At 45.6% G+C, this 27,949-nt stretch overlaps 1 protein-coding gene across 3 annotated transcripts in view; it reads right to left on the reverse strand.

The window, feature by feature from the left end:
* KDM2A (lysine demethylase 2A) overlaps positions 1-27,949 on the reverse strand; it is a 448,889-nt gene that overhangs the window by 342,996 nt on the left and 77,944 nt on the right. For all 3 annotated transcript variants that reach the window (XM_069232944.1, XM_069232943.1, XM_069232945.1), the window contains one exon: positions 20,225-20,271. In XM_069232944.1, the coding sequence (XP_069089045.1) occupies positions 20,225-20,271 (47 nt within the window). The remainder of the gene's footprint in view (positions 1-20,224; positions 20,272-27,949) is intronic.

The raw sequence follows: 27,949 nt of genomic DNA on the forward strand, positions 1-27,949 counted from the left end.
CACAACACATACTATGGAAGAGAAAGGAATATTGGGACCCAAGTAAATATGTAGGACACTTCTCCTTCTGGAAGTGTTGGGAACCAAATTTTAACTGTGAAGTATAATTAAATGCCGGGAAAGGCTTCTTTCAAAAAACATCATCTACTCTATAAGGCGAATTTAGGGATTAATGCTTACAGAAAGAACGAACAGTGACAAGTCACTGATGGATGTGTATCTTTGAGAAGCTAATAATGATGCTTTTGCTCAGGTGAAGTGAAGGTCAAGTGTCTGAGGGGTACTTTATCGTCATATTATATGTAATAGGAACACAGGAAACTGTCCGTCAGCCTGGCATAAGTTTAAAGTATGTGATCAATAATGTAGGAAGATGACTCTCTGTATAGTGCGCTAAAAAGAAGTAAACCGTGCAGAGAAATCAGTGGATTCCAAATTGTTTTTCAGACGCAAAAGTAGACAGGACTAGTGCTCTATTTTGTGGTAGTGTGGGTGAGGGGTAGGCTTATCAGAGGATTGTGCTAAGCATTTGTTGTACTCACAGATGCAATAAAAGAGAGACACGCTCAAAGAATAAATCTGAGACCAACTTAGAAAAATAATACTTTTGTTTTTATATATACTTTAAACCCAAGAACTGCGTTATAAGGCAAGTATGTTATCAAGCATAAATACTTTTAGTTTCAAAAATCGATTTCAGAGTTCTTCAGTGTTAACCTATGGAGGAAAACAGTGTTCATCAAACACATGGATAACAACGACTTACAAGGCCAATCTCAGAGTTAAGGTAAGTACTGGACACTGATCAGAACCACACCAGCGGGTCACTCCAAGTAGCACTGGGGCAGCTGGGTGGAGAGGTGCAGCACGGCATCAGGTGCCCAATGGTTTTCAATTGGAACTGGTTCTCGTGAAGACAGGCTGCAGGCTCTGGCTAGGGAGCCAGTCGGGAACAACAACCAGGTAGCTTGAGAACGTGAGGTGCTCGAGGACGTAGGTGCACCGTTGGTCCTTTTATCCAGGGCCAATGGATGCAGGGGTGTTTTAGGCGTCGTGTTTCTCTGTCCAGCAGCACTAGCAGTCAGGAGGCCCTGTGTGTTGAGGCTGCAGGTATTGTCATGGAGTCCAGCAGGGTGAAACCTGGGTGCACTCAAGCTCAGGGGACCTCGGGGATGTCACTGGCTCAAGTGAACTACTTCAGATTGGGCCGTGGGTGACGGGTGCAGTGGTTGCTGGAGGTGTCGGGTTTTCTCCCACCACAAGGCCACGTGAGAGGGAACTTGCATGCAGAGGCTGCAGGCAACTTGTGGGAGTCCAGGAGAGGTGGATTCAGACTCTGGACAGCTGGGGAACCTTGCTGGCACCATTGGTTTGCTTCACCTCGGGTTGTGGACGTTGGGTGCAGTGGTCACTTCTGGTGTCAGGTCTTTGCTGTTCCAGTGCCTGCAGACTCTCCGACGAAGCCTGAAGTGTCTGGATGCAGGCACCTCTCCACCTCGACCGCTTCGGTTAAGAAAACCTGACACCTAAGGACACCTCTGCACTCGTCGCCCCGAGCCTTTCTTGAGACTTTGTTGCAGAGCAGACCTGCTTCTCACGGGAGTCTGAGTATTTGTGGAAGGCAGGAAGTCCTCCTGGGTTTCTTGGAGGCTCAGCTGCAGGGTCATTTTGGGCAGAGTACGTTTAGGTCAGCAGGCAAGCCGGTACCAAGTCAGCTGCTGCTTCTTTTCCTCTTCTGCAGGTGCAACTCCTCTGTGTCCTTGATGGTCATCTCCGCCATATTGAGAGACTTGGGTTGCATTATAAAGGCAGCTAGGCCTTTGAAGCTCCATGCCCTGGAATGTCCATCCTGCGTGCGTGAGGTGCTAACACCCCGGTACAGTGCAGACTTTTGTCTCTGGTACTTGAGAGTACAGTCTCTCACCTTGGGCGGGAGTTCAGAAACATATCTAAGGTGGCTGAACTGGTCAGGACTAGTCAGTCAACACATGAGTACCACGTAGGTTTTCATGGAGCACCTCTAAGGAGCCCTCTGGGGGCAGTTATTAATAAAACCCTCACTGGAGTCAGTGAGGGTTTATTAATCGGAGATGTTTGATACCAAACATCCCCATTTTCAGTGAAGCCATCATGTAGCTGGGGAATTCGTACTGACCAGTGATCAGTATATGTATTTAAAATGGCTTCCCTGGTCACTTGTAATGTGTGAGAATTCACAAAGACATAGTCGGGGCATATCTGCTCGTGCAAATATGTCCTCACATGTTGTAGGAAGTTGGCTCTGTATGTGCTATTTCAAAGTAAGGAATAGCATGCACAGAGTCCAAGGGTTCCCCTTAGAGGTAAGATAGTGGCAAAAAGAGATAATACTAATGCTCTATTTTGTGGCAGTGTGGTCGAGCAGTAGGCTTATCAAAGGAGTAGTGTTAAGCATTTGTTGTACATACACACAGGCAATAAATGAGGAACACACACTCAGAGACAAATCCAGCCAATAGGTTTTGTTATAGAAAAATATCTTTTCTTAGTTTATTTTAAGAACCACAGGTTCAAATTCTACATGTAATATCTCATTTGAAAGGTATTGCAGGTAAGTACTTTAGGAACTTTGAATAATTACAGTAGCATATATACTTTTCACATAAAACACAATTAGCTGTGGACACTTAGTGCAATTTTCACAGTTCTTGGGGGAGGTAAAGTATTGTTATTTTTAGCAGGTAAGTAAATCACTTACAGGTCTCAGTTTTGGGTCCAAGGTAGCCCACCGTTGGGGGTTCAGAGCAACCCCAAAGTTACCACAGCAGCAGCTCAGGGCCGGTCAGGTGCAGAGGTCAAAGTGGTGCCCAAAACGCATAGGCTTCAATGGAGAAGGGGGTGCCCCGGTTTCAGTCTGCCAGCAGGTAAGTACCCGCGTCTTCGGAGGGCAGACCAGGGGGGTTTTGTAGGGCACCGGGGGGGGGGGGGGGACACAAGTCCACACAAAAAGTACACCCTCAGCAGCACAGGGGCGGCCGGGTGCAATGTGCAAACATGCATCGGGTTTCAATAGGTTTCAATGGGAGACCAAGGGGTCTCTTCAGCGGTGCAGGCAGGCAAGGGGTGGGCTCCTCGGGGTAGCCACCACCTGGGCAAGGGAGAGGGTGTAAGGAAATGCCTCCTTGGCATGGTTGCCCCCTGACTTTTTGCCTTTGCTGATGCTATGTTTACAATTGAAAGTGTGCTGAGGCCTGCTAACCAGGCCCCAGCACCAGTGTTCTTTCCCTAAACCTGTACTTTTGTATCCACAATTGGCAGACCCTGGCATCCAGATAAGTCCCTTGTAACTGGTACTTCTAGTACCAAGGGCCCTGATGCCAAGGAAGGTCTCTAAGGGCTGCAGCATGTCTTATGCCACCCTGGAGACCTCTCACTCAGCACAGACACACTGCTTGCCAGCTTGTGTGTGCTAGTGAGGACAAAACGAGTAAGTCGACATGGCACTCCCCTCAGGGTGCCATGCCAGCCTCTCACTGCCTATGCAGTATAGGTAAGACACCCCTCTAGCAGGCCTTACAGCCCTAAGGCAGGGTGCACTATACCATAGGTGAGGGTACCAGTGCATGAGCATGGTACCCCTACAGTGTCTAAACAAAACCTTAGACATTGTAAGTGCAGGGTAGCCATAAGAGTATATGGTCTGGGAGTCTGTCAAACACGAACTCCACAGCACCATAATGGCTACACTGAAAACTGGGAAGTTTGGTATCAAACTTCTCAGCACAATAAATGCACACTGATGCCAGTGTACATTTTATTGTAAAATACACCACAGAGGGCACCTTAGAGGTGCCCCCTGAAACTTAACCGACTACCTGTGTAGGCTGACTAGTTTTAGCAGCCTGCCACAAACCGAGACATGTTGCTGGCCCCATGGGGAGAGTGCCTTTGTCACTCTGAGGCCAGTAACAAAGCCTGCACTGGGTGGAGATGCTAACACCTCTCCCAGGCAGGAATTGTCACACCTGGCGGTGAGCCTCAAAGGCTCACCTCCTTTGTGCCAACCCAGCAGGACACTCCAGCTAGTGGAGTTGCCCGCCCCCTCCGGCCCGGCCCCCACTTTTGGCGGCAAGGCCGGAGAAAATAATGAGAATAACAAGGAGGAGTCACTGGCCAGTCAGGACAGCCCCTAAGGTGTCCTGAGCTGAGGTGACTCTAACTTTTAGAAATCCTCCATCTTGCAGATGGAGGATTCCCCCAATAGGGTTAGGATTGTGACCCCCTCCCCTTGGGAGGAGGCACAAAGAGGGTGTACCCACCCTCAGGGCTAGTAGCCATTGGCTACTAACCCCCCAGACCTAAACACGCCCTTAAATTTAGTATTTAAGGGCTACCCTGAACCCTAGAAAATTAGATTCCTGCAACTACAAGAAGAAGGACTGCCTAGCTGAAAACCCCTGCAGCGGAAGACCAGAAGACGACAACTGCCTTGGCTCCAGAAACTCACCGGCCTGTCTCCTGCCTTCCAAAGATCCTGCTCCAGCGACGCCTTCCAAAGGGACCAGCGACCTCGACATCCTCTGAGGACTGCCCCTACTTCGAAAAGACAAGAAACTCCCGAGGACAGCGGACCTGCTCCAAGAAAAGCTGCAACTTTGTTTCCAGCAGCTTTAAAGACCCCTGCAAGCTCCCCGCAAGAAGCGTGAGACTTGCAACACTGCACCCGGCGACCCCGACTCGGCTGGTGGAGATCCGACACCTCAGGAGGGACCCCAGGACTACTCTGATACTGTGAGTACCAAAACCTGTCCCCCCTGAGCCCCCACAGCGCCGCCTGCAGAGGGAATCCCGAGGCTTCCCCTGACCGCGACTCTTTGAACCTAAAGTCCCGACGCCTGGGAGAGACCCTGCACCCGCAGCCCCCAGGACCTGAAGGACCGGACTTTCACTGGAGAAGTGACCCCCAGGAGTCCCTCTCCCTTGCCCAAGTGGAGGTTTCCCCGAGGAATCCCCCCCTTGCCTGCCTGCAGCGCTGAAGAGATCCCGAGATCTCTCATAGACTAACATTGCGAACCCGACGCTTGTTTCTACACTGCACCCGGCCGCCCCCGCGCCGCTGAGGGTGAAATTTCTGTGTGGACTTGTGTCCCCCCCGGTGCCCTACAAAACCCCCCTGGTCTGCCCTCCGAAGACGCGGGTACTTACCTGCAAGCAGACCGGAACCGGGGCACCCCCTTCTCTCCATTCTAGCCTATGTGTTTTGGGCACCACTTTGAACTCTGCACCTGACCGGCCCTGAGCTGCTGGTGTGGTGACTTTGGGGTTGCTCTGAACCCCCAACGGTGGGCTACCTTGGACCAAGAACTGAACCCTGTAAGTGACTTACTTACCTGGTAAAACTAACAAAAACTTACCTCCCCCAGGAACTGTGAAAATTGCACTAAGTGTCCACTTTTAAAACAGCTATTTGTCAATAACTTGAAAAGTATACATGCAATTTTGATGATTTGAAGTTCCTAAAGTACTTACCTGCAATACCTTTCGAATGAGATATTACATGTAGAATTTGAACCTGTGGTTCTTAAAATAAACTAAGAAAAGATATTTTTCTATATAAAAACCTATTGGCTGGATTTGTCTCTGAGTGTGTGTACCTCATTTATTGTCTATGTGTATGTACAACAAATGCTTAACACTACTCCTTGGATAAGCCTACTGCTCGACCACACTACCACAAAATAGAGCATTAGTATTATCTCTTTTACCACTATTTTACCTCTAAGGGGAACCCTTGGACTCTGTGCATGCTATTCCTTACTTTGAAATAGCACATACAGAGCCAACTTCCTACATGAGGGCCACCTGGGGGTCACTCCTCACTGGAGGTCGGATCCTTCAGGCCCTGGGGGCTGCGGGTGCAGAGTCTTTACCAGGCGTCGGATCTTAGAAGCAGGCAGTCGCGGTCAGGGGGAGACTCGGGATTCCCTCTGCAGGCGTCGCTGTGGGGGCAACTCTGGCTACTCACGGTCTCGCAGTCGCCGGGGAGTCCTCCCTGAAGTGATTGTTCTCCACAAGTCGAGCCGGGGGCGTCGGGTGCGGAGTGTCAAGTCTCACGCTTCCGGCGGGAAACGTGTGTTGTTTCAAAGTTGCAGCCTTGGGTGAACAGAGCCGCTCGGGAGTCCTCGGGAGTTCTTGGTCCTTCTAGATGCAGGGCAGTCCTCTGAGGCTTCAGAGGTTGCTGGTCCCTGTGGAAAGCGTCGCTGGGGCAGTGTCTTTGGAAGTGGGGAGACAGGCCAGTAGAGCTGGGGCCAAAGCAGTTGGTGTCTCCGTCTTCTCTGCAGGGTTTTTCAGCTTAGCAATCCTCTTCTTCTTAGGTTGCAGGAATCTGAGTTCCTAGGTTCTGGGGAGCCCTTAAATACTAAATTTAAGGGTGTGTTTAGGTCTGGGGGGTTAGTAGCCAATGGCTACTAGCCCTGAGGGTGGGTACACCCTCTTTGTGCCTCCTCCCTGAGGGGAGGGGGGCACATCCCTAATCCTATTGGGGGAATCCTCCATCTGCAAGATGGAGGATTTCTAAAAGTTAGAGTCACTTCAGCTCAGGACACCTTAGGGGCTGTCCTGACTGGCCAGTGACTCCTCCTTGTTTTTCTCATTATCTCCTCCGGCCGTTCCGCCAAAAGTGGGGCCGTGGCCGGAGGGGGCGGGCAACTCCACTAGCTGGAGTGTCCTGTGGTGCTGTAACAAAGGGGGTGAGCCTTTGAGGCTCACCGCCAGGTGTTACAGTTCCTGCAGGGGGAGGTGTGAAGCACCTCCACCCAGTACAGGCTTTGTTACTAGCCACAGAGTGACAAAGGCACTCTCCCCATGTGGCCAGCAACATGTCTGGTGTGTGGCAGGCTGTAAAAACCAGTCAGCCTACATGGGTAGTCGGTTAAGGTTTCAGGGGGCACCTCTAAGGTGCCCTCTGGGGTGTATGTTACAATAAAATGTACACTGGCATCAGTGTGCATTTATTGTGCTGAGAAGTTTGATACCAAACTTCACAGTTTTCAGTGCAGCCATTATGGTGCTGTGGAGTTCGTGCATGACAGACTCCCAGACCATATACTCTTATGGCTAACCTGCACTTACAATGTCTAAGGTTTTGCTTAGACACTGTAGGGGCACAGTGCTCATGCACTGGTGCCCTCGCCTATGGTATAGTGCACCCTGCCTTAGGGCTGTAAGGCCTGCTAGAGGGGTGACTTATCTATACTGCATAGGCAGTGTGAGGTTGGCATGGCACCCTGAGGGGAGTGCCATGTCGACTTAGTCTTTTTGTCCTCACTAGCACACACAAGCTGGCAAGCAGTGTGTATGTGCTGAGTGAGGGGTTCCCAGGGTGGCATAAGACATGCTGCATCCCTTAGAGACCTTCCCTGGCATCAGGGCCCTTGGTACCAGGGGTACCAGTTACAAGGGACTTACCTGGATGCCAGGGTGTGCCAATTGTGGAAACAAAAGTACAGGTTAGGGAAAGAACACTGGTGCTGGGGCCTGGTTAGCAGGCCTCAGCACACTTTCAAATCAAAACATAGCATCAGCAAAGGCAAAAAGTCAGGGGTAACCATGCCAAGGAGGCATTTCCTTACAAGCATCAACATAAATATGGTGTGTGAAACGCAATGTGCACTGAAACGCAAGAATCAAGAGATTTGCAAAAGAAACAGGCTTCCAGGGAGGAGGGTGAGCACAGGTGATCTACAGCACATTGTGAACGGAAGCGTACAGGGTAACTGGCATTTTCTGTTCTTAGAATGTGTGTCTGTGGATAAACAGCTTAACGGAGACTGTAAAGCAGTGCCCTCCGGGAGCAGTGGCTAGCGTGGGGATGATGCAGATGTCTGGTATAAGGCCCTTAACACTGTCTGGCCACCACTGCCTGCTGTCGGGCTAAGATGTCCACAACGTTGTGCTGGGTAAATGTGTGTTGTTAGCTAGTTGGCTGCCTTATAAATGCTCACCAGTGTGGTATTTCCTAGAAAGGCCGTGCTGAAATGCACCCTGGCAGGAGCAGGTTTGCTTTAAGATAGTAGGTTTGAATGCATTTAAACATCCGCATAGCAATACCTCTCGAAGTTGGGATGACCTCTCTGAGGCTTTGCAAAGGAGACAAAGTGCTGAAACGATTTCCGGAATGGCTTGGTCCTGTCCATGTAGCACATGAGCTCCTTTGACATCCAATGTGTGCAGTTCTCTTTCTGCAACAGAAAGAAGTTGTGGGGAAAAACAGGGAGCTCTATGGTTTGAAAGTGTGATGCCACTTTAGTTAGAAACCTAGAGTTGGGTTAAAAAACAACCTTGTCCTTGTGGAAATGGAGAAAGGTTCCTGCTTTAGAGATATAATGGTCACCAGGAAGGCGATATTCTAGAATAGGATCTGAAGTGGTCATGAAAGTAGAAGTTCAAATGGTGGTCCCATGAGTCTTGTAAAGACGTCATTGAGAGAGCAAACTGAAGCAGGCATCGCTCTCTGGATTATCACTCTCACAAGACCCTTCATGAAGGCCATAACCATCAGAATTTTAAAGAGGGACAAGTGTAATATTCTATACAGGATGCTGATTTTTAGAAACGCGGCGATTAACGAAACTTTTCTAGTTTGCCATGTACAAAAATGTATTGACCATTAGGCCTCCTTTAAGATGGACATACATTTCGGGGGAAAGTTGAGGTACCCAAATTCCAATACCTCGTCTACCAAACCGCAAGGTTGTCAAGCAAAAATGTCATGATAGGATCCAGCAGGGGAGATGCCTGAGGTCAAGAATGGGCCTCGGAAAGCCGTCCTTCTCAGGGATGAGAAAGCCGAGCGAGTAACGCCACTACCTTGATGTTGCCTAGGCACTCTCTCTATGACACCCTTTTGTGGGAGAGTGCACTTTTTTCTGAAGGAGGGAGAGGTGCTCTTTGCTGAGAGCAAGTACAGAGTAGGATGATGGGAGGGTTTCTGAGCAGTGTAAGTTAATAACTATGTTGGACCACCGCTAGGACCCACTTGTAGAACATGCTTTTCTTCCAGTGAGGTAGGGAACTTCGTATCCTTCTCCCAAACAGATGACGTGTGATCAATTGAATGCGGCGGTGAGGCAAGTCACTGTTTGGGTTTGGTCGCTAAGTTGCTGGAGCCACCTATGCCCTTAACCCTGAACTGTACCCTCTCCCAGCCTGCTGGTAGTAGGACTGCTGCTGTCAGTGGTAGTAGAGCAGTTGCTCGGACGCCAGTGTCTTTGCTACCCCTCTGGGCAGATGATTGCAAGAGGAGCCCGTGGGCAGAGGGGTCTGGAGAGCCCCCATGAACCTTGTTGTCTCCATATATTTTATTTTTAGTTTTCCAGTATCTTGTCAACCTCAGCCCTAAGAGGTGATCTTCATCGAAAGGGAGGCTGAAGGGATGCTTGCTGGACTTCAGGCTTGAACTGGAAGATATGGAGCCAGGCATGGCATCGAAGGGTAACACTGGTATGAATGTCCCTACAGGATGTGTTTTTGGAAGTTAAGTCACAGCTAATGCTGGGCGTAGAGATGACTCTGCCTTCAGACACTATATCCTATCCACGTTTCCTTACTGCTCGGGGAGATGCTTAAAGAATTTGTGCATCCCCTCCCACTGTGCTCCGTCGTAACTTGAAAAGGGTGCCAGTGAACTGGCTATACACGTCAATGTGATGTAGCTTCCACTAAAACCCCCCTGCGCCGATCTTTTCACTCTCCTTGTCTGAATGATGACGGTGGCCTGGATAGAGGTGCTTCTGCGGACAGGGTGGACCACCAAAGAGCAGTTATGTAATCTGGGTCAGTAGTGAAGAGTTTGAACTTCTTTTTGACTCTCGGGGTCTTTACCCTCGCCTTGAGAGGCTCATTAAAGTTATCAGGAATAGAGTTCAACAATCACTTCAATATGGGCTGGAAATGAAGGATCTCTACAAATAAGTTATTCTCCTGGATGTCATCCATGTCTGCTTTGTACAAATCTGTGGCCCTCTAAATCATACCAGGGTGAGGCCCTCACTGGGTAGTGGCCTAGATCGAGTCAAGTGGCGATCCACATTATAGTCATCCCAGAGTTCATCACTAGTGCCATGTCCTAAGGGCTGGTCTTAGAGGTCTAACAGGCCATAGAGGCTGTCTGGCTCTGAATTTGAAAGAAAGGACTCCTCAGCAACAACAGTGGGGGGGTAGAATGCATGGGTGTGGTGGGAGGGGTGTTCCAAGAGTTGGGCTCTGTGGCAGAGGACTCTGATTTTGCCTGCAACCGGTTACAAAAACAGGCACTTCTGCATGGTGCCCAGGTCTTGTTGGAGCATCAAGGATCGAAGCCTCAACATCACTGCCTCCAGGCATCGATGGAGGCTTCAAGGTCATCCTCGCCATTAAGGAGGGTTTCGGCATCAAGGCACATTTTAGGGTTAACAAGGTCTTCTACATCCGCACAGATGAGGCCTTTAGTGTTTGCTTCGGGCGGTACGGATGGTGCTCGGCACCCTTCGAGTAATTCAGACTCGATGGCTGATGAGGGTCAACACCCTTAGGTGGAGGCATATTCCGCTCCTAAGTCGACCACATCCTATAGTACCTTGGAATGCATTTTCTGTGTCCAAGCTTATGCTCAATGCTAGACTCTTTCTGAAGCAGTGTTCTACCTCAATGGGGGACTTCTTTTGGGTCCCTGGCTCAGAGATATGGGGCTCAGGGGCCAAAAGCATACTCACAACCCAGAGCATGGTCTTAATGCAAGAGCAAGTATTTGGCTCCGGGTCAAAGCCTTTCATCAGACTCGCTTAAGACAACGTTCTCTATACAGGGTGTCAGCTGCGCAGCTGGGAGACTATACAGGCCTGTGTCTTCCTGTTCTTCAGTGCTGAAGGTTTTTTTTTCCCCTGAAGACCTCCAGGTTCTTCGAGGTGCTCTGCTGATACAGCTTGTGGTCTGCCTAGTACCATTCCCTTTGTATCCTGACAGTCTTATGATCTGAAGGGGATGCATGGCAGACAGAAGATGATGATGTGATCAGGGAGGAGGCATATGTTGCACAACTCGTGGCAGTTCGCCCACAGATATTTTGACTGCCAGCGAGAGGAACTCTGAGAGGGTGCAGCATTCTCTGGCAAAGAACTGGAGGTCATGGAGCATCGAAAACAGTCTTTGCGCTCCTGCAATTGTGTTTACAACATCAGTGAGACAAAGGTACTGGGGCTTGCTTGACTCCAACGTGACTGGATCGAAAAGTAATAGAACAGGGCTGACGAAAACATGTTCAAATCAAGAACTAGCAGCCGACTTTGTGCCAAACTGAATCCGATGTTGAAAAAAAAAAAATCTAACATGCAGACACTTCCCATGATCAATGCACATTGATGAGGAGTCACACTATACATTGTGACTCGATAGACTTCTTCTGCGAAAAACAAATTGCAAACGTCTGTGCCAAACACTGTTTTTATTAAGACAAGCCTTTCAAACTCTGTAACCCTACTTTGCAAACGTTTTGCAGTTCTCCCTGCTCTCTCACTGTTGTATCAGAGATGATGTTCTGTGGTCCTTCCTGTTCCCTCACTGTTTGAGATGTTTTGGAGTTCCTCCTGTCCTCTCACTTTTGTGTCAGAGATGATGTTCTGTGGTCCTTCCTGTTCCCTCACTGTTTGAGATGTTTTGGAGTTCCTCCTGTCCTCTCACTGTTGTATCAGAGATGATGTTCTGTGGTCCTTCCTGTTCCCTCACTGTTTGAGATGTTTTGGAGTTCCTCCTGTCCTCTCACTGTTGTATCAGAGATGATGTTCTGTGGTCCTTCCTGTTCCCTCACTGTTTGAGATGTTTTGGAGTTCCTCCTGTCCTCTCACTGTTGTATCAGAGATGATGTTTTGTGGTCCTTCCTGTTCCCTCACTGTTTGAGATGTTTTGGAGTTCCTCCTGTCCTCTCACTGTTGTATCAGAGATGATGTTCTGTGGTCCTTCCTGTTCCCTCACTGTTGAGTCTGAGAAGTTAAGCTCAGGCAAGAGCTTCAGTGACAACATTGCGTCTTTTATGAAAGAGTACTGCAACCCATGAAGATAAAATCCCAAGCTCCGTAGTTCTAGTTTTACTTTCCCCACATTTAAGAAAGACTGCCACAGATGTGATCACCAATTTGTCTCCGACAAGCTTTCCTGAAGTAAGTTCTTCATTAACAAAGCTCAAGTCAGGTCACCTAACAATCTCTCACTGACAGCTATGCTACATACTTTGGCGCCCCCCATCATTTCACCACTGCGGGATTTTATCAACTCTTCATTGGTTAGTCGTTTTATGCCAGATCGAGGAGGGAAAAAAGCATATTAACCCCTTTTTTAAAGGATTTGATCTACACCAGGGGATCTGGAAAAATTACAGACCAATAATCCTACTTCTAGTCTTTCCTATAATTTAGCCAAGTGGCTTTCTGGCACCACGGAAACTCTTAGGGCCTTAAAATAACGCAAGCAGGTTTCTATCCTAGCTATAGCACAGATGAAGTGATTCTGGCATCTCTTGTTGAGATGATTCACCAGACATTCCCCAGTCTTCTCACTGACCTACTGCTCAGTCTCTCTGCAGCTTTATACAAACCATTAAATCTAGCTTGATCGTTTATCACGTGCTTCCTTAAAGGTAATGGACACACCTTCCATTCCCATCTAGGGAGAGGTCTTTGGATTATGGGGTTCCCCTTCTGTTTAAAATGTATCTTCAGCCTTTAGGCAAGCAGATTAGAACATTTGGTTTCAAGGTCTTCTCATATTCCAATGCCATGCATCTGCTACTGAAATGTGAACATCTTTCCTCAGATTGCATTGTGCGCCTTGGGGACAGCCTCATTGATGTTGCTGAAAAAAGTTCCACGGGAACAAGATGCGGATCTTGGGGGATTGGCAGATATTATTCGATTTGGTCAGTGATGTTTTGGACTGTGTCCCTGGGAGATCCTCCTGCTCTCACAACTATAGCTATACTGCTCAAGTTTGGTTTGATCAAAAACACACTTCTATCGCCTAGCTTCAGAAAGCACAGCCATCTTGTCTCTTCCATCTCATCACTTTGACGGTGATCATGGATTTTGAATCTGAAGGAGATGCACATGTTTGCTCCCGACACTTTTTTGTGCAGATTCCTACAGCTCGAACACTGCCTCAAGACAATAAAATGGTTTATATGTGAAAGATAAAGCTACAAGGGAGAACTGAGTGGGCATCAGGGCAAACAAAAGAGCTATACACAAAGAGGAAAAGTCACAGACAGAATGGAAATAGGGCGGGGGACACTCAAAATGATATGGAACAAATTACAAGACATCCATCAAATGATAATCAGCATGGAAGCAACTGTGGAGTACATACAGTTAACTCTGAAATACAGAGATAATGAGAACATCAATACCAACATCAGTCAAATAAGGATCCACAGGGAACCAATAGTGGAGGATATACAATAAATGATGAGTCTGGGAAGCACTCCAAATTCTGGCAGTGCTGCCCAAGAAAGAGTGTTTCTTTTTGAAAGGTGGACATTCTTATAATAGTGTTTCAGATCCAGGTAGGACTTTACCCTCATCACCCCAGCAAACTGGACACTTTCAAGGTCGCCATGGGTTATTGGTGTTCGGAAACTTGTGGATGATGCAAGCTGTCTTGTATAAAGACCTTGACACTGCAGATTTAGTAGCAAAGGTGTGACATGACAATCATTTCGGACCAGAAATAAAATGGGAAGTTTAGTCAGAAGACAACTGTCATGGTCAATCTGTGACAGCACAGGAGATTGAACAATAGTCTTGAGGTCGTTCCTTAGGATAAACTGACAAGTTCCTCAAAGACAATGTACTTTAAAAAAAAGTGTGCTCCTGGTCACTGAACTCATTTGCATCTGGAGTTTGCGCCTAGGATCGAGAATAGCCTCCAGTGATTTCCCACTGTTTATGAAACACCAAAATAGTCAATACTGAATTGGACTGATATTGCCGAGCGTAAGGGGCTGCATTTCATATGGCAGTCTGAACAAAAAGCAACGTTTGTGCATTAAGCGGCACACCCCTGAGAGGGCTGATCCTAAACTACACCTGTGTCTCATCCGCATGATGAAGAAAGTGGATAACTAAGTTCTTGGGTGAGATTCCAAGGGGGCCGATGCCTAGATTAAAAGGAGAAAGCTCAAGAATGGAATCATATGGGAGCGAATGTGCCACGGTAACCGAACTAGAAAAGCAATTTTAATTTGCTGTAGCCGGTTCAAAAGACATGAAACAATGTGAGGACAACTTTATTAATATCCATAAGCAAGGCAAATTCAGGGTTATCTGTCTCAAGCCCAAATTAAACTCATCAAAAAAGATTGTTGCGAGAGACATGCTAAGTATATTGTGCTACAACACAACGTTCAATCACTTTAGCAAGCTTTAGCAGGAAAAAGTAGACAAGAGAAAATGTTTTTCCCGCATCAGGCTACTTCAGAAGGAGACCGGCTTGGCAGACTGAGACAGTCAAGGAACACTCCTCGTCCAACTTACAAATTCACTATTGTGGCATAAGCTTGTAAACCAGGTCCTTGCTAATATATATTCCCGGGAACCAGATCAGTGAAAAGCTTCAATGGTTTAATTTTAGTAATGGTATTTAAAAGATCACCCTTGCAAACTAGATCAAAATGGAGCCAGTTAAAATTGGATATACTAGTAAAGTGCAGATTCTTCCTGTACTGTGGAGGGTGGAGCGATGAATTGTCAAAGCACTGAACCATTGATCAAGTAACTTTTCAAACAGTTCAGATTTAGCTGAGAGAAACTGGATTTTAAATGAGGAAGGAAACTTGCTCCTGCTCTAACTACAAAGGGTTTTTGTGGTTCTTGGTAGAATTAATAAAGGTTTTAATGAGGAAACCCTTGGTAATAAAAATGGTTTTCCTACAAATTCTTTTGGTTGCCTTGAAGAGCTCAAAATTAGAAAAGGGGAGCAACTGTTTTTTTGCTGTCCAGCGCTCTTAATTATTTCCTTTCCTCAAAGAGATGTTTAGTTAACCAATGGGCAGAGGGTTTAGGTATTTTCCTTTTGTTCAGTAAGGACATTTTTTGATCAAGATCTTTAGACATACATTTGCTGTATCTGGAAGTGAAAGCATTAAAAATGTTATTGGGGCAAACAGCTGACAGATTTTTTTTGTTTCCCAAACCACACTGATTCTTTCCTGATTTGTATAAAAGTTTATATTTATGTGTGTGAACCAATGATAACCGGAGTAGGAAATGACCCGTCAGTCTACAAGAATTGTTTCTTCAGCGGAAAGCATGTCAGCCATCAAACGTAAGGTCTAAGTTAGAACCTCTGATGTGACTAAGCTTAAAGGAGTTTTGAACAAGCTCACTACCCAAAAGAAATGAAGGGAACAGATTTACTGCTGTCAGAGAAGTCATCTTGTTGGAGGTTAAAATCTACAAGAAAAATTAAGTAAACTCCATGTTTTTAACCAGGCAGATGTATGATCATATGACGTCTGATGTATTAAGCATGTAGGAGTATGATTTCTAAAATCATACACCGGAAAGAGAAGTATATGTCGGAAGTTTCTATTTTGCACTAGACTGCTTTCTTTTAAATTACAGCAACCCCGCCACCAGACCTGCCTTTTCAATCGCAGTGCAGAACCGAGTAGTCCGGGAATTATGAGAGGTGTTACTGAACCATGGCTCCAGTGAGAGCAGACAGACTAAGGTTATCATTGACAGCAATGCCCACAATTTACAATTGATTTCACCACTGCTAGTACACCTTTGCCTAAAAGACAAGCAGTGGATATTTTGCAGTTTTCATGACCGGTAGGCCCAAGGGTTCTACTTGGATCTGAAAAGGGTTGCGTTATACAACGTTCCTTGGCAAATGTGAATTTTTGTGGAGATCTGTTTTCAGGGGTGATTTGGTGGCTGAACAGTTAACTATATCCACAAATGGGAAATCCACATTAAACGTACGTCAGAAGAGGCAGGCGTTAGTGTCCCAGAACATCTCGACACCCAGGACGAGGATGAGGATGAGGATGAGAAATTCCTCTCTAAAATAAATAAATGCAACACATCACCAGATGCTGCGACCTGACTAATCTAAGCCATTACAGAGGAAGAAAATCTGAAAAGTCATAGATGGCCTCCTATTCTCTGATACTCTGGAACAGATGTCTTGTGAGTCTAGCTTTACAAAATAAACACTTGATCTCCCTCTTATGCCTAATGCTTAATGCAATCCAGGATTATACATCTCCCCCAACTGAAGTGCCTAAAGCAAGAATAGTGGCAATCCTTAAACAGGACAAAGATTCTCCCTTCCCCCCACCAAATAAATGTGAAAGCCGCAGGCCATTATCCTTACTGAACAAAGACTAAGATCTCAGTGGAGTAATTTGCTAACCGATTGAAACAGATTCCCTCTCAGACCATCTTAGCTTTGTACCACACTGCTCCTCAGCTGCCCACCTCCGAATTGTTGACCACACCTATTGCCAAGTACACAACAAGAATGATAAAAAAGCGTTTTCACTCGTTGCTGAAAAGGCTTTTGACCAGGTGGGTACCCATTTAGGAAACTAGAGCGCATGGGTCATTGTTTCCTTCCAAAGCTAAATAGTTTTACAAGGACACTACTGCGGTTGAAACTTGTAATGGTCACAACCCTCTACCAATCCAAATTTGCAGAGGAACATAGCAAGTGTGTACCCTGTCCCCACTGCTGTCCATCTTGGCCTTCAAAAAACTCTGAGAACCTTTAGATTAGACAACACTCAGGAATTAAAGGAATTAGCACCATGGCAGCAGAGGTGAAAGCACTGCCGTATGTAGAGGACAAACTACTGACACTATCCAATCCAGAATGCTCCATCACACATTTCACATTTCAGTCCGCTAATCTCCAACTCTTCTATATACTGTATTAACTGGCGCAAGCGTGAAGCCCTGTCTGACTCAAACAACAATGGCAGCCGAATTAGGGCGTCATCTGTTTCAGTGGGAGGTATCCAATCTCAAATACCCAGGACTCCTGGAAAATACTGGACTGGAAAGAGCAGTAGAAGACAACCTGATACCTTTAATACCAAAACTACAGAAGACATGCCCAGATGGGCAGCCCTGAAGTTGTCCCACTAGAGAAGATCACAAATCATCAAGATGAATGTTTCACCCCAAGTAATTATATATTCAGAAGGTTTCCCGTAGTAATACCCAAGACACTGAGAACTGATGAACATGACAAAACTCTTCATGTGTGGAGGAAAAAGAGACCAGACTAAAAATGGAAAAAAAAAAAAAAAAAAATGCAAGCAACCATGGAAAATGGGGGATTACAAGTACTCAATTTAGAGCTATATTGGATCTCGTCAAATGACCCCCTCCCTACCTCTGACTTAGACCTATATTGGATCTCTTCCGAACTAGCCCCCACTGACTTAGAGCTATACTGAATCTCTTTTCAGCCGGCCCCACTGAGACACATGATGGGTACATATCAAGAACAAAATCTTAGGCAGCAAGGGGAGGCATTAATACACAATACTCTAAGGACAGAAATTGCATCACTCAGTCCCTCCCGGTACTACACGCATGGTCTGGTGAAATGCACACCGCCCCACTCATGCTCATCACGCATTACATGTAGAAGCCCCTTCATGGGGTAATGACGAGATTCAAACTGAAAACGGGAACCTGTATCACCAACATTTAGACGTAAGGGCATATTACTGACTGAAGGAAGGCTACTGACATTAGACAAGGTTCATGCCTCCTATGATCATGACATGACGTACTCCTAGAAAAATAGGCAATACATTACCTACACAGCACCAGACCCCTGTACGACCACTTTTTAGACATCTGCATGTTTTCAGTACCTTATGGTCTGGGGCAATCGGAATATATAACACCTTCATAGATGACGCTTACTCAAAACTGCTACTACCCAACTTTAAAGCCGGGTGCTTGATTAGACTCAGAGCTCCTCCACACTCATGATAAACACATTAGAGAAGCCAGGCTGAAACTGGGGTACTACAAACCAGTACACAGATGACACTGGTCATCCTATACTCTAGCAAAGGCAGGAATCGCAACTTCCTACCTCTGTTAGAGGTGTAAGCAATAAGAGGGTGATATAGCTTTCCATAGAAGAGGCCAAAATGGGAGTCTTACCACTAAAGAATTTATGCAGCTGCGCCGGTGGCAGGAATTGTGAATGTTGCAGAATCAATGTTCAAGTCTGTGAAGGACAGATTCTTCTACGTTTTAAAAATTCAGTAAAAATTACTAACCAAGAAAAAGAAGTGACATCTGAAATAATGGGAGAAGCAGGCACAGATTACGTACATCATGTTTGAGGCAGTGGGGTAACATTCACCCTATTGGGTGCCTAAAAAGGTTGAAATTTACTGACCGAAAACAAAAAAAAGATTAAAGACTAGACAAAGTGTGTGAAAATTGTACCATGAGTCACCATACTGGTCATGAGGTTCATTTCGAAGGACAAGCCCCAGACAGACTGAGTAAACCATGTTTTGTGCGTAATTTGAGACTATTTTATATATGTATAATACTATGTATTGGGATGTAAGGGCGATAAGGTTGTTGATGACTTAGTGAAAAGTTCACCTTTAGAAACATATGGATACAACTAAACCTCTACTCAGAGATGAGTGGAATTGTAGAGTGTCTTCTTGGCTCATGTGGACCTTCTGTTCTAGAAACTACAATGTGGTTCATAATAGGATTAGATTTCCCAGTACAACTTTCCTGGCCTACTGATCGATTAGCATCAGCAGCAGTCCCACAAGGAGAACTTTTAGGTTTCAGCAAAGAGGAAGGTGTGTTCTTGGCCGACTAGGTACAAGCAAAATACAATGAGATGAGGGAGAAAGCAATTGAGGAAGTAGGGTACAAAGAAAATGCCGCAATCAGGGGCCTGCGGAGGAATATGCAATAGAAATGGGGAGGGGGAATTTAAGAAATAAGTCTGGAGGATGTCTGGTAGATTACACAGGAGGATGGCGGAGAATAAAAAGGATGACTTCCGCCTAGCATCATCAAAGTTACTCTAAGATGTACTATGTGAGACGAGCAGAGGAACAGGGTAGCTAAGTTTAACTTGCAGAGGCAAAAAGGCAAGGGGAGCAGTTAGAACAGAGACATACATAGAGACGGGGGGTAATGGGCGAATAGTTAAGTAAGAATAGGAAGGTGACATGAACAATGGGTGCGTGGAAGATAAAAATGGGCTGCAAGAGCCTGTGCTGAGAAGATACAGATGTAAGATAGGAGACTGACCATCAGAAGAGTTGATACTACATAAAGCAGGTTGTGGAGGGGGGTTGGCAACTACTTCCCAGCACAGAGAAGTGTTTATAAATTAAGATCAACAAGAGTTAGGTTATTATCCGGAGACTGGAACATAACCGTCTCACTGCTGTAAGTAAATACCATGGGTAAGGCATTAAAGTAAGGAGAGACAGTCAGTTTATGGTTGCATAACCTTCTGGAGACACACAAAACATTAAATTAATCAATAAATATTCTAAGCAGAGTGCTTTATTTTTTTAACAAAAAAAGATACGTTTTTAGTCCTCTTAAGGTTGCAATGGTAAAGGGCAGTAAAGACTGTTTCAGGGTACTAACTCGCCCTTATATTTCACTTTTTTCCTACCCAGATTTAAACAGATTAGATGGGTAATGTATTTTAAAAGAATGACAGGAGCTTGTCTCGATTTTGCAACAACATGCATCTCTGTCTTCCTGAGAGGAGCTTGGGAAGCTTCAGAGAACCTAAATGGTTACTGGGTTCATCTCTGGACTTTAGCAGCCTCTCCTAGACTGACCCTAAGTTCCTATCTAATCTGATCGCTCCCCATAAACAGGCATTAGATGGTAAAAGGAGTTGACTGTCAATCTGACAAAGATGTTTTATTTTTAACACTGCCGCCACCGTTATTTTGTTTTTTGTTTTTGCAGAGTGCGCCCACCTCTCTAGAACAGTTTCAGATGGGTCTGTAAAAATCCATTTTCATCACTGCATTCTTCGCCCTGCAAACTAGTCAGCGCTTTCAGAGACTGGGTTTTCTCTGGTGAAGCACTAAATACACTCGCACCTTCCTCCCTAGCAGTGGCAGACCGCAGAAGGAAATCTGTGAATCCAAGAGAAATTAAAACAATCTAGGGACAGAACTTACCCACAAACATCTTCACGTCGTTCACGCTGAAGTTGGAGTGTGGCATCCTGCAGATGTAAAGAAGAAAATTATAAACAATGCAAGAAGAGAGAGAAGACCAATAGACACAGGGTAGACAGAGAGGAACAAGCGATACTGAGGCTTTCGGAAAAGGAAACCTAGAAGAAGAAACAGACAAACCACAGTACAAAGGATCGAAAGAACAAAAAGGGAAACAAATGACATGAAGTGAGGAGAGAATTAAGTTAAAGACGGGGTGAGGAATAAATTCATGTATTTGCTGTGATTATTCCGGTACTCCTTATGTCCTTTTGCCCTATCAGTCATGAGCAAAGAACGTACAACATTAATGAGATGGGGCAAGGTGTTTTCTTTGGGTTTCAGTAAATATCATTAGGTCCTGGGCAGTATATTGTCTGGATTTTTATATATATACACAAGGTCCACCTAGACTGCTGCTGACAACTTGATAAATAAATTAGTAATTTTGGTCATTGCACTTTTAGAGTATAGTAAAGTCAAGGGTTACTCTAGGTCTTAGTAGAAGCCTGAAGTTCAGTAAAGAACCCTCAAAATCAAATCCACCTCAGTGTTATACCCTCAGTAAGCATACGGACAAGTAAAGTTAAATGTCGGAAAATGTGACAGAGGTGTGACCAACATAAAAAAAACACTTCGTGTAGGATTTATTTATCCTTGCATGAATGGTCTTTGAGAGCAGCTCTCGACCACTCATTGGGTGAAGCTAACCCTGCTGACAGACAAAAATGGCAGATCCCTTCAGACTAAAATCCAACATCCGAACAACATGGTTCCCTTTCAAATTAATTCAATGGGCGAAGTGTTTATGATGAAAAGATCCTCCGGGTAACCAACATCTGGTTGGGACACTTCAGTTTAGAGAACCACGGAGTGTGCTCTCCACTCAGCAAGGTCATCAAGAACCATCCACAGGCCTACTGCAGCCGTTTCCTCCTTTCAGAGGTCATACAGTTATAGCTGGGACAGGAACGAGGACTTCATATGGTCTACTTCTCTCTTCTAGACATTTCTCTGCCTGGAAAGCACTACAGAATTACAGACCAATGCTGGTGAAAGCACAACAAAAAAAAAACACAAAGGAAGCAGGGTACACGGGGGCACCAGTTAGGTCATAAAAAGAGGCCCTGGTTTCATGGGATTTATTTTTTGACACATCCATCTCCATTTATCCAGGTTTATTTTTTGCTCATTTTATCTGTTTTTATCCATATTTATTTTTTGCCTATTGTAATAATTAAAAAACAATAATAACGCTGCAATGGGTATATTTCCACTTTTAGTTCAAGAAAATCCGGGTCCTTCAGTGCATGTCTGACGTCTGCCTACTGGCGAAGAACAGAGCTTCTACCAAGAGCCCCTTTAAGATGTCAGTGAGGGCCTTAAAGAAAGGGATTAAGGGCTGGCCCAGGCTGTAAGATTTCTTTCAGGCATTTGTCAACAGAGGACAGATGAGGTCTAAGACCATAGCTGTTCATCATATTACCATTTCCAATTATGCACCCACTTCCGTTGGAGGTCCAAATAGCATGTTCAACCCTGTATCAGAGTAAGTATCAAACCCACTGGCTTCCTCTAAGTCCATCTAAAAATGATCATCAAAAACTAAGTGCAAATCATCCCAACCTCCATCATCATCATCATCTCTGAGTGATGGTAAGCTTTGGTCAGAATCTGAACCAAAAAGATAATGGAGCTTCTGATGCATGTCCACCCTAAGAGGCAAAGGATCAGAATTAGTCTGTATGGCAACTGGCTGGGCTTTAGTAAATTTGTAGCAAAGACATTAGTCAGGATTGGGCCACAGTTTGTTATGGATCAGACATCGGAACCAGCACTGGGTTCTCCTCCAGAGCAGTCAACAAAAATAGAGTAGAGGATTGGGGGGGGGGGCGTTGGATGGCTAAATTCAGTCAGTAACGATTCAGAACAGATAATAGTGTAATGGGTCCAAGGGAGATCAGACGGTGAAAAGGAATGACCCACCAGCAGTAAAAATGATTGAGCACCCTGCAGATACTTGGGGCCTGAAGGCGCGTCAGAGAGAGGCAGAAGAAAGTCAAATATCTGCAGTGTGTCCTCTTTAAATGTGTCCATTTGCTGCGCTGTTGCTACTGGCTCACTGGAGGACTTCAACCGCAAAGTTTCCTCTGGAGCAAGTCCGCATTCACAACTTGGAGTTGGACTTACACTAGGCCTGTGACATTTATTTGTGTTCGGCAATGTACACCTTTGCTTATCAGTCCCGGATCGCCTTCAGAGGACAAACGTCTCACAACTTGGAATCGCGTCCTGAGCCCAAGCACCACAAACACAGGCCCATGACTGACATCTGTTTTCTACAGGTAGAGCTCTATGGCGAGGAAAATGATGTAACGTCCATTAGAATTCAAGTAATAGGACTATCAGTGGTGTATAGCGTGCTCTAGTGAAATGTACTAGAGTCCACTATGGCCTTGATCAGACTTACGGACTAAGTCTAGAAGTCCTTGGCTACCTTTAACACAGTGGTTCCCAACCTTTTGATTTCTGTGGACCCCCACTTTAACATTAATGGAACACAGGGACCCCCACTGAATCATCATGGGAATCCGGGTACCCCCGCCTGAGTCATTACTGGAAGCTGGGGACCTAATTTGTCAATATTTTTTAATTTTCTAGGCTCTCGCAGACCCCCAGGGGTCCCCGGACCACAGGTTGGGAACCACTGCTTTAACATACTTCTCCGGTTGCTTTTACTTCAGACAGATGTCTTCTTGTGCTTTAAGGTTACATGCATCTGAGTTGTACACTGAGGTTCATCTTAACAAGGATGTGTTAAGGACACACTCGAGCTTTGATCACAAGTTACTGAATGTAATCCAGCTGATTGATAAACGTTTGGTTCCAATCTCCTTTCCATTATCTTCTGCAAATAAGGAAACATTGGGAAAAGTTATATAAAGGGGAAATGTATCCCTCTATATCTCGGATGCTCAATAAAATACTCTGGTGTTGCCAACAGCACTGATCTTGGGAGCGCCAGGATTAGCAGGGCATGCAAGGTGACTGGTTATGTCGGATGCTGCATGTGGTGGCACTTTTTATTTGAGTCAGTGGGTCACTTGCAGACATATGTTGAAGAGAAGAGACGGACGTTACTAACCTAGCATTAAGTGAATGAGATATCTGGGACCGCATGGCTGTTTGGCAGAGAGTAAGAGGCATAGAGATTGGTGGTAAAACGGCATGCGTGCCTCCTGGTGCCAGGGGATTTCTGCATATCATGCTGTTAAAAATAAGCTGGATTTCTGAGCTTGTGGGGCATCTAGAAGCGAGTTAGAAATGGTAGGTTAAGGTACATCAGGGTTCTTCTATTAGGGAATATCACAAGAGAGCCATTATGGAGGCTTCTGCCATCGATTTTCCATAGTAGATGTCCTACGCCTGAGCTACCTGGATCAAATTCTGGCACTAAACTAGATGGCATTGCAGAAGTCAAAGTTACTGTGTAGCACCAAAGGATGAAAATGCTAATCCAACAGGATCCTAACTGAACAAGGCTCGAGTAGCTGAGCAGCTGGCAAAAGTGATTTCACAATGCCCGGCTTTGCACTGCGGGAACCGAATGGTTCAACCATGTTACTGACCGGGTCACATTTACAGTAAGGGAATTAAAATAAATCCAGTGAATCCAATGGTGGGACTCACGAGGCTGTCAAAAGTAAATGAGAATTGAATAAATGAGGCCTTATGTCAATTCGTTATGTGAGGTATCTCGTCCTTTCATCACAATACATTTCAAAGAGAATCCTTTTAATTAAAACATTTAATTGATAAACAAAATCAGAGAAATAGAAATCAGTTACAAAAAATCATAAAAATTCTGATACTGTTGAGGATAATGTTAAGATGAGGATTAAATTCAGATTCAGGCATACGTTAAATGTTCGAGTCGACGATATAAAGAAAGAAACTGTCAAGTTTAGGTTCACCTTAGGATAACAGCTGTAAAGCAATAGTATGACAATTTTTTAATGCTGCTACGCTGCCATGTAAAAAACAAAAATCACTGGTCCCCCGGAATAATAAGCATATTTTTGACCATTGTTCTACACGGTTGGCAGCTCAAAACATATTTATTAGTTCAACCAAAGCATGTTGTTTGGGTATCCCTTTTCAAAATGTACTCATCTACAGGATTTCCAACATGGTATGGGTAACCTGATCTCCCTAAAGTGCAAAAGTATCCAGAGAGTGCAGGAGAGGGATTTTCAGGGTTATTTGGAGCCCTCTTTCATACCTAGTGGCACTGTTTTCTGCACAAGGCTCCCTTGCCCAGTATCTGCTATCCCGCAACTCCCCCATATCCAAAAATGATCACTTAAGGGTTCTCTGGTGTGAGGGGTGGTTGACCGTCCGAAATTTGAAGATCAATTTTAAAGAAAAGTGTAAACATTAGGGTTAGACTGGATTCATGGTTAAGGTAAGGGTCAAGATTTGGTTCGGAAGATGGTGATGGTTATAGCAAGAAGAGGGGTATTTCAGGGTAAGAATTATATACGATTATGGGTGAGCGTTGGAGTTAAAATTGGAGTAATGTTTGAGGATAAGGTTTGGGTGATGTAAAGATTAGGCTAGTTTTAAAAGCTAGGTTAAAGATTAGGGCATGAGTTAAGTTTTAAGATAGGGTTTAGGCAAAAATATACAAAAATAAATATCACTTAGATTGATAGTTAGGGGAGTGGCCTAGGCTCCTAAGATTGCAGTAGTAACCTGGAAGAGCTCAGAGTCCAGTGCCTGAATGTTGCAGTATGAGGTCCTTCGCTATCCCAAACACCCCCTCCCCCCGATCCCATGTGGAAACTGGGGCTTGGGAGCCAGCTGGGTCTCGTGAGGGAGAGAGGGCCTTACCAAGCCAGATGAGCCCAGGCACAGGGCAGGCAAACAGGCATCAGGAGTAGCCAAAGTTGCAGGTATGCCTGAGGGCAAGGTAGAGCGCTGAGCCCTGCGGACCCAAGGAGTGTGCTATTTTCCCAGAAGCGGCCGCAATAGTTCAAGAAGACTGCGGATCATCAGGTCAGTGACAGGGGAATTACCCAGAGCCAGGAGTGAAAGGGACAAGGAGAATCATAAGGCTGCAGTGATTGCAGCGAGGTAAGATAGAGCGCTGTTGAAGTGGGACGCCTGTGGGCAGCCTCTGGAATGGAGAGCAGTGCCTTCCAGACAAAATGAGGTCAGGAACGTCCCAGCAAGCAGAATGGTGGGACTCCGAAGACACTAACGTGCCCGTCCCCCAGAATCAAAGGCAATTCAGCAGACAAAAGATGAGCTGCACAAACAATACACTTGGAGCACTGTCTCTAGAGCCCACACGTAGGAATGCAGTGACCTGTCAAATTTAACAACCAACGAGGATAGAGTGATGTTTCACGATATACCGAACAGAGGCAGAGGACAGCAAAGTAATGAGCGGGCCCATATGGACAGACAGACAGACTTCCCCATTCCAGTGGCAGCCTTTCTGTGTGTGGGTAAACCAACTGGTAGAGTAAGAGCGTCAATCAAGGCCGTGCCCCCTCCCGCCCTCCTAAATGTGCCCTAAAGAAGGGAAGAGGCCAGTCTGTGGACACGCTTTTTGGTGGCAGCGACAATCCACCTCACCTGGAGCAACAGAATAGGAGCTGATAAACAGCAGACAACAGCATAAAGACTGCTGTGGTGAGTCATGGCAAGTGACAGTGAGAGACCCCTTAAACAAGGGAATCCCTGGAGCTCACAACGGTTAGTTTCAGCCCAAATGCAGGAAAGCCTTGCGTCAGGTACCCGCAACGGCACTCAGTGCACTTTCGGTGCAGCCAGACCCCCCCCTCCCCCAGCTGTGAGCCTGCAGCCCACTGATCAGCAGTGATCTGACCCATCTACAGCATTACACTTTGAAAAGATAAATGACAAGGCACCCGAGCAGAAAAAAAAAAAAACGATACATTTGCAAAGCTCTTGTTGAGGGAAGTCTTACAAAATGTGAACAGGAAGAAAACTGAACCCTGGTGGAATGAAGTGGGAGCAGCCTCAACTACAGGAATCTTATAAGTCATCTGAAACCCCAGTGTTACCTTGGAGGTTAAAAAGAACAAGAAGGGGGATAGAAGTCTCACTTATCCGTCAAGATCGGAGGAATATGGTGGATAGAGTCAGAGAGGCTGAGGCGTATCAAAGAAGCAAAAATTATTGTCTAGACTCTTTGGATAGATGTAACAAGCCCACAAGTAACCAACACGCACATGGAAAGAAAAGCTGAAGATGCAGACGGTAGACTCTGCATGAGTAATATATTCTGTGGGCAATCTGAAAGGGGCCGAAGACCTCCAACCTGAAAGTTCCTGCCAGACTAGTTTTATTTCTCAGTCCGTAATGAACATTTACATCCTCCTTTATGATTGAGAAGACAACACGCTGACCATCTCGGTCCAAGCGCTTGATCGACAGGGTGCCCGTGGACCGTAACACCATGCTGTATACAGCCCACCACAAGATGGACCAGCTAGACAACTCTTCCAAAATCATAATTTTTTCAGGACTACACATTGCTAATCCAGCAACAACGTAGAGCCTTCTTGCCAGTCAAATAGAAACTAAAGTCAATGAAAATACAGACATGCTGCTTTAATTGGTCAACTGAAGGTCATCCACAGAGGCAAATATTTGTTCTTTGACACACAGAGGTGCATGGGACTAGGTTGAAGAAAGGAAGGTTATCAACATGGGAACAAGGCCACACACAACACTGGCCAACCACTCATGGCTCCCCTCTAAAAAACTGTCAAGCCCACAGAAGCTGGTGGCACAGGGAGATGGGGAGAGGAGAGTTTAGAGAGGGAGTGGAAACAAGCTCCTTCAGTGGCAACAGCAATTGTAAAGAAAATTGCAACAGTGGTAGGCAATGCTTCTAAGATGCAGCTCCCAGTGCCCAGATCTGATAGTGTGATCAATGTTTCTATCATATGTCTCTGATAATGAATACTGTTAAACTGATACCTATGTAAACCTCGCAGGGAGGTGACCTTTAGGGGTCAACCACAATAGTTTATTAAGATTCAATTGAAAAGGTACAAATGGGGCTTTGTTAACCACTGGATCATTACTAAGGATAGATTCCTCACTTATAGTTAAAGGTGGGAGTGCTTCAGGGTTACTGGTGCTTTTGGGACAGAGTAGTAGGGTACAGTATAGCTAAGAGCAGTTTTTTTTTTATGTTTAGGGCATTTTACGGTTCGGCTAGACAGACAGTGCAAATTGTAGGCTTTTTACAATTTCCCACCCCAGAGCCTCCATAACCTAGGCTGGAAAACCCATGTAACATTGGGTATTATCATGGAACATTAAAAGCTTTAGCAGAATGAAGGAGGGCGTTGGCCATCACTTTCCAAAGTGGCACTCTCCCGCGAATGTTGATGTTGCAGGAAACACATGTTTTGGGCACCACGTGGGTTTTCTTGGGTCGAAACTGGTACTCTTGGGTGATCCTTTAAGGGTTCAGGATAGGATCCAAAGGGGTAGTGATTTTACTGCATATGGCCTGCCCCTTTACGTGGTCAGGATATGCACCAACAGACTGAGAAGATACTTGCTAGTATATGAGTCACTTGCGGGCCAGATCTGGGCATTTTTGTTCGAATGTATGCACTCTACAGATGTGACACCTTG

This window comes from Pleurodeles waltl, chromosome 4_2 (genome assembly GCF_031143425.1).
Source record: "Pleurodeles waltl isolate 20211129_DDA chromosome 4_2, aPleWal1.hap1.20221129, whole genome shotgun sequence".
NCBI lineage: Eukaryota > Metazoa > Chordata > Amphibia > Caudata > Salamandridae > Pleurodeles > Pleurodeles waltl.